Here is an 11134-nt window from a genome sequence, read left to right on the forward strand (position 1 = left end):
TATACAATTTGTTGTGGGGAAAAGGGTTTGGTTGGGGTTGAGGAGAGAAAAGTACAAGGAAGTTTATTCTATCTTATCTGATTACGTGGGAATATCCAAAATCTTCCTGTGAAGGCATGAAAAAAAATCAGAAGCCCAATTGGGAAGAGAAATGAGATAAAAAGCACAAATAACTCTGCTTTGCTGCATGGAAACACACTTTCCCCTGGCTCTGCCATCTCCTCAAGCTATCATCCCATACCTCTCCTGCCTTTCATTGCTAAACTCCTAGAAACAGCTGTCTGCAGTCGTTGCTTTCACTGCTTTGCCTCACACCTATATCTCAATCCTCTTGCAGTCTGGCTTCTGATCTTACTGCTATCCTGAAATTATTCTTTCCTTTGCTATCACTATCTTTTAGCTGCTAAATTCAATGGACTTTTCTTAGTCCTTCTCTCCCTTGACCTCTCTGCCATTTTTGATAGCTACCGTATACATTCTCCTCTTACTTCCATGGCATTGCATTCTCCTAGGTTTCCTCCTATGAGGAAGAGATCACTTCCGATCCTGTGGGTCCAGTCGCTTCTACCCAGTGTCCTTTGCTGGGTCATCATTCATCTACCACCAGCTGAGTGTCAATATCCCCCAAGGTTCCATCCTAGGCCCTCATCTCTCTTACATTCTCTTAGCAATCTCATCAGCTCTCACAGGTTTATTTATCAAGGTCCACACAGCTGACTTCCAAGTGTCTCTATTTAATCTCAGATCCCAACACTCCAATACTTCTTGCCAACTGCTTTCTGGACATCTCTACCTGGGTGTCCTATCAGCCCCTCAAAATCAACATGTCCAAAGTTGAATTCAGCATCTTCCTAACCCCTACTTTTGTCAGTCCTCCCCTCTTCCAACATTCCTTCTTTCTGTGTCATCTTCACATTCTTCCAGGTAATCTTAATTATCCTCAACTTGCCTCCCTCTCTTACCTTTTTGTTGTTGTTGTTGAGTTATTTCAGTCATGTTCAACTCTTTGTGACCCCATTTAGGGTTTTCTTGGCAAAGATATGGATGTGGTTTGCCATTTCCTTCTCTAACTTATTTTACAGAACAGGAAATTGTGACCAGTCACACAGCTAGTGTCAGACAATGGATTTGAACTCGGGTCTTCCTCAATCCAGGCTTGGGGTACCTTCCCCCCATATCTAATAAGTTGCTAAATCTGTATTGATTATACCTACATCTCTTGAATCTGTCTGCTTCTCCAGTCACACAGCCTCTACCCAATTCCAGGCCCTCATCATCTCTCACTTGTACCTCTTAATTGGCATCTCTGACTCTAGTCTGGGGATTCTTAGACTCCCTTGGGAGTCTGGCAAAGCCTTTGGCTCTCTTTCTCAGAATAATGTTTTTAAATTCACAAAATACAATGCACAGGATTGCAAAAGAAACCAATTTATTTAGTACAGTTAGTAAAATATTTTTTAAAATAAGTCCACAGTCTCCAGGTTAAGAGCCCTTGCTCTAGTCTATCCCCTCTCTAACCCATTTTTGTCACAATAATCCCCCTAAGGCATGGATCTGACGATTTCACCCCTGGTTAAATTAACTTCAGTGCCTTATTTCTAAGACAACGTTATCCAACGTTTTCAAGTGAGAGAAACCCTTTTTAATGTCCAGAAATTTCACAGGCCTTTACATGATACTAACAGTTTATTTCTTTTTTAAGACATTTTTATTTTTATTATGTTTAATAATCGTCAATGTACACGCAAATACTTTTTCCCATTTATTTATTTATTTACTTATTTTTAGATTTATGGACTAAAACAAGCATTTCCATATCATAGTATAATAAAAAAGATGATTGCATGTGAAACTGCAAATCTATTATGTACAACTTGTTTTTCCTTTTAAATATGTAATAAAGTTGTCATTAGCAATTCATTTCTATTGAGAAAAAACATCATAGCAAAAAGCTAGTATCCAGTTTTTGAAGCTTTTAGATGAACTTTTACCTATCCCAACAGCATCTACATACATTTGAAAAAAGGTGATAAGTATATGCACAAAACATTTACATGAACTAAAGTCATTGGGTTTTTTTTGTTGTTGTTGTTGTTTTTTGGCAATATAGATTCTTAAACTTCTTGTAATTACTCCTTGACCCTCATCCCCAGGGCATCACAGGTCCATAGATTGAAAATGACCCTAGGATAAAATGCAAATTCTTTAGCCAGAACTCAAGGCACTTCATGATCTGGATTCAACCTACCTTTCCAGCCTCATTCTACATTACTACCCTTCATGCATTCTAAATTCTAACCACTACTAAAAAATTCCCCAAGCTTGACAATGCATCTCCCGTAACTGTATACTCACAGGAATTCTCTCATACTTTGAAGGCAATCTCCTCTTCATCTCTACTTTTCAGAATCCTCATCTTCAAGGCTTAACTCAGGATCTCTGTGAAACTTTCTTTGTAATTCCCAGTTATTAGTAAACCCCAATAAATCACCTCCCCCGCCCCAGTTATCAGTACCTCTCCCTCCTTAAATTATCTTGTGTTCTATTTAGCTGTGTATGTGTTGTGTATCTCTTTTCCACTCTCTCTATCCCATCCTCGTCCCCACAGTAGAGCGTATGTGCTTTGACGACAGATACTGTTGTATGTGTTTGTATTCCCTGAGCCTTGAACAATGCCTCATTCATAGTACATGCTGAATAAATTGTTTGTTAAATTAAATTGAAGCATGTGAGGTTGGAGGAGGAGGCAAATGGAGGAAGACATCGGTAATTCCAATTCACTTTTTCAAGTGATATTAACACTATACTTGCACCTCGAAGCAGGTGCCACCTTTGTTGCCTTTCCATCGCCTTGCCCTTAGTCATTGAATGGGTGTGGCCTCAGACAAACTGAGATCTGGAAAAGAACTTAATTTAGAAAGGCCGAGTCACTCGCTGCATCCTGGGCCATCGCCAGTCCTGACTTTTGTCTTGCCTCTGGGCTCTGATGACTCTGGAGGAGAGAGTGAGGCTAACAATGTTGCACAGCTCTGCCTCACTTAAATCCATCTCACACACAAGTCAAGACATCATTAATGTCATTGATCCTCTTCAAGAATGAAACAACAGACAACAACAGCATCCCCTGAATTCCACGTGTGATGGCTATTTTGAGTCTCTACATGTGATGGATGGGAAAAGGATGAGAGGAGGAGGCCTTGTTATTGTTGGAATGGGGCCAAAGTGGTGGACGGAAGGGAAGGAATGGAATTGAAAAGATGAGGGAAGGATTCCTCTATGTGTCTCACACACACACACGTACACACACACACAGAGCACAATTTATACCTCTCCAACCTGTATTTTTATATCACTATATTACCATGTATCTAATGTAAAGTCCATATTTTCTCTCCTAGCCTGTATATTCATCTGCCTTTCATTTTTCTCATTTCGACAGAATTCTTTAGTGATGGGTTTTTCTTTTAATCTTTTGATTTTCTTTCTTAGAGCTGTTGTTTTTAAGGCTTGTTTATGGTAAGCTGACCAGAGTTAGGCTCTTCTATAGAAAATATTCCTCCTCCCCCGCTTTGAAATACAAAAAAATTAAGAAAAGGAATGATTCTCTTTTCCATGCAGGAGTGATCATCAAGAGGAAAAGTGGAGAAATCCCCTGCCCTTTGGCTGTGGAAGCTTTCGCTGCTCACCTTAGCTATATCTGCAAATATGACGACAAATATAGCAAGTAAGCAAAAAAAAAAAAAGGGTATCCTTAACCACCATGATATGGGGATGCTAACTCATTTTCTCACCACTACTTATTCAGTAGATTGATAGATACCGTGCTGTGACACTTGGCACCTCATGTGACTTGAGTTAGAAAAGTCATTTAACATCTTGGAGATCATTTCCTCATCTGTAAAATTTGGGGGTTTGGACCAGATGACCTGTAAGATCTCTTCCAGATTTAAATGTATGATCCCTAAAATAGTCATTATGCCTCTCTGTTTATAAAATGGGAAACCTGGGAAATTCAGAGAAGTGTGCCCCTATTGCCTCCAAACTTTTTGTCATTCATGGCTTCTTCTAAGCTCATCCTATTCTGCCTGCCAAATCTTGTCTCTCTTTACTGCCAAGTAAAAGACACATACCAGCCAGGTATGTGGCTTCATTCTACCCTATTCACATCATGCTTATACTCAAGTCCAAGTCTTTGTCATTCTGTTCTTTGTTTGCACACACATCCCAGCTCCCCAAGCTGGGCAAAGGTCTGTAACACCCAACTCCATTGCCTCACTTTTCTACCTAGCTAAATCCATCTGTCAAGACCCAGTAAGTATCCCACCTTCTCCATGAAGTCTTCCTAACTTCTTCAGCTCATATCCTATTACCTCTTTCACTTGAGTACATGTTGTATTCGTTGTCTACACCAGTAGTTTCAATTTTTTTAGTCTCAGAACTCCTTTATCCTCTTAAAAACTATAGAGTATCCCTCAAAGAGCTTTATCTACTGTATCTACTGGGGCTGTATCTACTGATTATTCCTGTTTTTAAAAAAAATTAAATGTGTAGTGATGTTTTTGTTAGTGATAGTTTTAACCTTGTGGACCCCTGGGAAAGGGTTTTAGGAAGCCCCAGGAGGTCTCTGGAACACACTTAGAGAACCACTGTTCTAGGTTATTCATTTTTGTACTTAATCTCCACACTGCTGTTCATTGTCATTCCACATATCTTTTGAACCAAACTGTAAGTTAGTGGAAATCATTTTTCTGACAGTTCCCTACACATGCACACACATACACACATACACACACACACACAGACACGTGCTATCCCTAGCACTCAGCACACTTTGATATGAAAACTTTTTATTGTTTTTTGTTTAGTTGTTTCAGTCATGTCCAGCTCTTGGGGTTTTCTTGGCAAAGATACTGGAGTGATTTGCCATTTCCTTCTTCAACTTATTTTACAGATGAGGAAACTGAGGCAAACAGGGTTAAGTGGCTTGCCCAGGGTCACACAGCTAGTAAGTGTCTGAGGCTGGATTTGAACTCAGGTGTCCCTGACTCCAGGCCCAGCACTTTATCCGCTGCACCACCTGTCTACCCTTATTAAAGGAGCTAAATAAATATTATTTCTTGAATAGTAACATGATAGTGAATTATAATGGGTATGTTTCTAAGCTCTGCTCAAGGTTGGACTACCCCCAAAGAGCAAGTGATCATTTACTCAACTATCTAGGGTTGGGGAAACTTGAATTTTCTGTACTTTTTTCAGGGTGACCTGGGGTCAGCAAGTATCCTGAGGCCCCTGGAAGGTCTACCTAGGGGCATGAGAATATGGGGATTTCCCAGACATACTTGGTGGAGATAATCTGACTTTAACCATAGATGAGAATACATATTCATTAGAATATACGGTAATAAATTGGAAATTACAGCTTAGTCAGAGAAGGTTGTTTTCTTGTTTAATGATTCATTCAATGAGCATTTATTGAACACCTGCTGTTTACCCAGAATTATATAAGGTGTTTGAGAGAATACAATCAACCAATAACTATATATTAAATGCCAGACACTGTACTCAGGCGTGGGGGTCCAGAAACAAAAATGAAATAGTCTTCACCCTCTAAAAGCTTATATTCTTGGGGGCAGGTAGGTGACGCGGTGGATAGAGCACTGGCCCTGGATTCAGGAGGACCTGAGTTCAAATCCAGCCTCAGACACATAACACTTACTAGCTGTGTGACCTTGGGCAAGTCACTTAACCCCATTGCCTAACCAAAAAAATAAAATAAAATAAAATAAAAGCTTATGTTCTTTTTTCTGGTTTTTATTTATTTTCTCTTTTTTATTACTGAAATTTAAGTACACAATAAGAAACATAAATGTTTATATTATATATAATATGAATAATATATAATATAATAAATAATATAAAGAAACATTTTATAAACTTAAATATTGAAACAAATACAAAATAAGAAAAGAAAAAAGCATGTCATGTGCACAACAGAACATAAGAGAAGATTCAAAATATGTAGCAATAAATTTCCATTTCAAGAAAGCCTGTATAATAAATGCTACGTATTGTGTTGAGAGCTCTCCATCTTTTCTTTGTTCCTTCTAAATTTCTTTTGTTCTCTGGTATTCACTTTTTACTTTGTTCTAAAAACTTATATTCTTATGGGAAATATATTTAAGAAAGATTGAAGGATACAATGCTTGTAAATCATTTTGTAGAATATCTAGCACTCTCTAAATGCTGGTTATTATTATAAAACAAGGTTTCTATCCTTGAAAAACTTAGACTCTCTTTAAATACCCCTTACCCAACTATGTGACCAGACCCATCGATTTATGGCTCACCTTGTCTTGTCTGCCTTTTCAGGTATTTCATTTCTCATAAACCAAACAAGACCTGGCAACAGGTGTTCTGGTTTGCCATCAGCATCGCGATCAATAATGCCTACATCGTGTATAAGATGTCCGAGGCCTACCACGTGAAGAGATACAGTCGGGCACAGTTTGGGGAAAGACTCATAAAGGAGTTGTTGGGCTTGGAGGACGCCTCACCGTCCCATTGACGCATCGTTCTCGTGCCTCGAGGCCTGGGTAAGGGACCCACATCAAGGGAGAGGGAATTCGAATTGGAAGAAGAAAATCTGCCGCTCTGGATGTCCAATCAGGGACCTGGTGACGCCCACCGCCCTGCTTGGAGAGTGACACTGCGAGGCCTTTATAGGGGTAGAAATAGAGACTTGGTCAGGAGGAGGAGCTGGTTATCAGGGGCTTCCACTGAAGAAGTGTCCCATCCCACCCCACCAAGAAGTCACCCCCCAGCTGCATTGTGAGTGCTCTGCCAGTCCTTCGTGCACCAGACCTGGGTTTTTTAGGTTGCTAGCCATTTATACAGTCAATTGTATCTGTTCAATAGGGTGTAAGGCTCCTTATGACACCCACTGGAAGCTAATGAGTGGACTCAGGCTCCAAATAGAGGAGACTTGACAGACATGGGGCCCCCCTGCTAATACTAAGTGCTGCTAGTTGTGGGGCATGTCATCACATTACGTTAGAAAATGGGGAGGAAATTTAGGGAAGACTGTGACGTCTTTTGACATCATGGCTTGTCAACTGATGAGGATGAAACCAGCAGAAAAGACACGTTCATTCTTGAAACCATTTAGATCTGAATGGAAGACCGTTTGGTTTTTTCGAATTTGTCCAGGCAGTTCTTAACCTGGCAGTTTAGGAAATGTCTAATGGGGAAAAAGAAGAAAAAGAAAAATTAAATTGGTTGCCATTGAGATAAAAGTGATGGAATGAGCAGCGGTTGAAAATGGTTTGCATAGTCTAATTAATAAATGAGGTATTACTGGTGACTTTGGTGTCTTTGCCTCATGTGAAGGGGACGAGGGAGAACACACCAATTTAATTGGAAGTGTGATGTAACCACTGTATTTTTTCTTTCCTTATTTTTAAATGTATCTTTGGCTTTTTCTATGTGTTGCTTAAGATCTAGCATCATGGGTGATGTTTTCCTCCGTTTCTTTTCCTCCTTCCTTACCCCCTCCCCCTGCTCTGCATCTTGGGCACATATTAAACAACTTTGTGACTGTACCCAGCACAGGAAAGAACAGTTCACTTTGAGAAGAAACACATTGTACTTGCCAAGTACCATAGGAATGCCTTTTAGAATTTAAGCCTGGTCACCACTATTGTCATTTACAAAAAAAAAAATCACAAGTTTAAATATAGATCTATATATACACGCATAAATACACATGTCACGTTATCGAAGCAGACAAATCTCTTTAAGGTTAAGATGACTGAGCTGAATCTCTTCCCCAAATTGGGAGTCCCACCAATCTCGCTTGCCTTATTTTAAATGGCCCCTTTGCCTAATACAGTTGTCTTCAGCAAGACCCTAAGAAAAGGGAGTGCAGAAATCTCAAGACAACATTTTTGGAAAAGTGCAGAATTTGATAAGAGGTGGCTCTTTCTTGGACCCCAACCAGAAAGATTTAATTACTGAAATGGGGCCATGTAATAAGGCAGACCTACAACACGAAGCCAGCATAGGGGCAACATTAGAACGAGAGATGCAATGCATTTTCCAGCATAGCTGGCATACTTCCACTCAGGTGTGTGTTTCAATACCCATTCCCTATGCCAACCCCCAGAAAGCCTCAGAACAAGAAAAGTGGGCTGTTCTGTTCACCATCATCCCCAGGCTAAGAGCAAATAAGTGCTGAATTTAAATGTTCTTCCTTCATCTGGCTTTTATGTAAACCCTTCATTTTATTTTTTTTCCCTCTTCTTCCATCCCTCATTTTCAAAAATATACAATCTGTTTAACTCAGGCTTTAGGATTATTGTTTTTTCCTCCTGATTTCACGTTGAACAAAATAGAAGAGTCCCTAAAGTGTGCTCGTGAACATTTAGTCGTTTCTGTATTCTCAATAAAGGATTACTAGTGTCTTCTAGTTTTGATTGGATGCTTCGGATTTTAGACCCAAATTAAAATTGTTTTTTAAAAGCCTCTTTCCTATTCTTGTGAAACCAATGAAGTAGCATTTTGTGCTAGATTTAATTAGAAGCAGGTTTACTGCATGGGAATGATGGATTTTTAATTTGTGGTCCTTTTTTATTCGGCCTACTATTTCTGAATTGAACACAGTTTCAACACTTACTAAGGGAGACACTAAGGAAAAGTGGTTGGTGTCTCTTTTTTTGTCCTAGCCATTAGAGAAGCAATTTCTAAGGATATTTTTACTTTTATTTTGGCTATGATTTGAAAGTTGGGGGTGGGAAAAGATAGGGTAAGAAATCGAAGAACTAAAATACAGATTATTAATGTATTTCCCAAAGCCAATTAAAGAGGTGATTTACAGGTGTGTTATCTAGTCTGCCTGGCTTCAATTAATTGTCCAAAGACTGGTGAGTTTCTCAGAAGGTCTTTTTTTTTAAATTTTCAAGTTTTGACCAAGAGCAAATTCATCAAACAAACCCCTCACCCACCCCCAGTCTAGGTGGATTCAGGTGTCTGTGTCTGCATTCTAAACTGATGATTTTCTAATTACTTTTACTTTGTACCTTGTGTCATTCCCTATTACTGTGAAGTTGTGTATGTTATTAAATTACTAGATAATTAGAGAGTAATTAGATGATATTAGTGCCCTGTAACTGAAATGGTAGACAACTGATTACTGATGAACTGATAGTTTAAAAAAAAAAAGTCAGGAAGTATGGACTATACCACACTCCCTCTAGCAGAGGTTGCAAATAATCCAGCCAGTTTCCTCAGGGGACTGGACATCAGGAGGATTCCCCATTAGGTATCCTAGCAAAGACTCCTCTTCAAGGAATTGTGTGCCACCCACACACATACCCTTGCCTTATAGGTATTTTGGGGTGGCTTTTGGGATTTCTCTAGCTAAAAACCTATCTGGCTCCACTCTTCCCTAGGGCTGACAGCAGTCAGGATGTCACTTGAATTTGCTTGTGGCAGAGTCTGACACAGTAGTGGATGATTATTTGTGACAGGGGAACAACCTAGTGACTGATTCTTACAAGAGGGAGCAAGGATGTCTGGTTGGCAAAGAGGTAAGAGACAGACATACTCTATTACATTTCATGACAGTGAGTTCCCATGCTGTGGTTGGGTGCTGCCACCATGTTGTCCTGACTTCCTTTGGGATGGTTTTGTCACTTGGTCTAAAAAAGATTGACTCATGAACTTCCCAGACCACATGGTCCCCCCCCCCCAAGAAAAGCCAACAAAAAGAAATGTAAATAAAGTTCCTCCACAGGAAATTTCTACATTTAGTAGAAACACTAAATCACAATAGACAAGAATTACACTGAATCATGCTTTAATAATTCTTAATAATAGATTTACTTTAATAATAATTTACTTTAAATGAATAAATTCCTAATTATATTTTCTGCCTCCTTTGTTGTTCTACTCCTTATTAGATTTGTGTGTGGTCCCCATAACCAACTAAAATTCTTTACTCTGGTCAGTGAAATGTTACAGTAATATTTCAAAGTTTCTATTTTAGAGGAAAGTGTTGGTGACTGGGTAGTTTTGAGCAGCTCAGCAGTGACTCCAAACTGGGTACAAGGCCAGGCTACCAAAATAGATCTAGCTTTGCAATGTGCAAAAATCAAAAAGAAAAGTTGATAAGAGTTGGAAAAAGTAGCAGTGAGTCAAGAGTGGAAAAGGTCTACATGTGTGGGATGGGTTCCATAGTTACATGCCTCATCTCGTGAGACTGTTTCACAGCTGTCCAAAAGTCAGGCTGTGGTACCCCTTAGCTAGAGGAGAATCTGTATGCTGGTCTTTTCTCCTTCCCTGAGGCAGTAATTGTTAACGTGTGTATTTTGACCAATCCAGTCACACCAGAAATATTCAGACATCATTGATTTGGGAATATGGATGATTCACCATTATTACCCTGACAGGGACAGGAGGAAAGACCAGAAATATCCCCATTCCCACCTCCATATTTTTCTTGGGGGTGAATAATTTGGGAAACACAAACTTACTTCAAAGCAATTGTGATATCCCACAATCTATTTAAAGCTCCTGTAGTTTTCCCAATTTTTGTGTAAGGTATAGTAGGGAACTAGAATTACTTCTTATAGCCCCAATACTCAAAACCAGCATATTACTTACCAACAGTAGCACTACTCACTTTTTTCCTTTTACTTACTGTATTGGGGTGTGTGTGTGTGTGTGTGTGTGTGTGTGTGTGTGTGTGTGTGTGTGTGTGAGTTCTCATTCACTCCCACTTGAGAGTTTATCTGATGAGTCCTTCTTTTAGTTTTTACCTATAGTGCCCTATTGCTAGCTAGTCACTTATAGAAATATGTATGTGCCATGAGCACCCTGGGAATTTTATTTTTTTAAGGGAAACATTTATTAAATAATCATAAAGGATTTTATTTTTGCTCATGAAAAATTCTATAGAACCTAACACTTAGCTAAATGTAGGCTTTGAAATAACAACTAAACTTTACTTTTACAATATACACTTTTAAAATGAGACACAAAATATTACATTTTTTTTGTCTGTGACAAGGTGGTTCTTATACTGGAGAGGTTGGAGTATGAAGAGATGAGGAGAGAGACAGAGAGAGAGAGAGGTGGG

The 11134-nt window shown here is 39.2% G+C and overlaps 1 protein-coding gene across 1 annotated transcript in view; it reads left to right on the forward strand.

Moving 5' to 3' along the window:
- The window catches only part of LOC114049518 (piggyBac transposable element-derived protein 5-like), a 168142-nt gene extending 159657 nt beyond the window's left edge, over positions 1 to 8485 (forward strand). The window contains exons 6-7 of the mRNA XM_027870754.1: positions 3619 to 3724; positions 6370 to 8485. Of these exons, the coding sequence (XP_027726555.1) occupies positions 3619 to 3724; positions 6370 to 6565 (302 nt within the window). The 3' untranslated portion in view covers positions 6566 to 8485. The remainder of the gene's footprint in view (positions 1 to 3618; positions 3725 to 6369) is intronic.
- Positions 8486 to 11134: the final 2649 nt, after the last annotated feature.

Source organism: Vombatus ursinus, unplaced genomic scaffold (assembly GCF_900497805.2).
Source record: "Vombatus ursinus unplaced genomic scaffold, bare-nosed wombat genome assembly UNPS02014798.1, whole genome shotgun sequence".
Lineage (NCBI taxonomy): Eukaryota > Metazoa > Chordata > Mammalia > Diprotodontia > Vombatidae > Vombatus > Vombatus ursinus.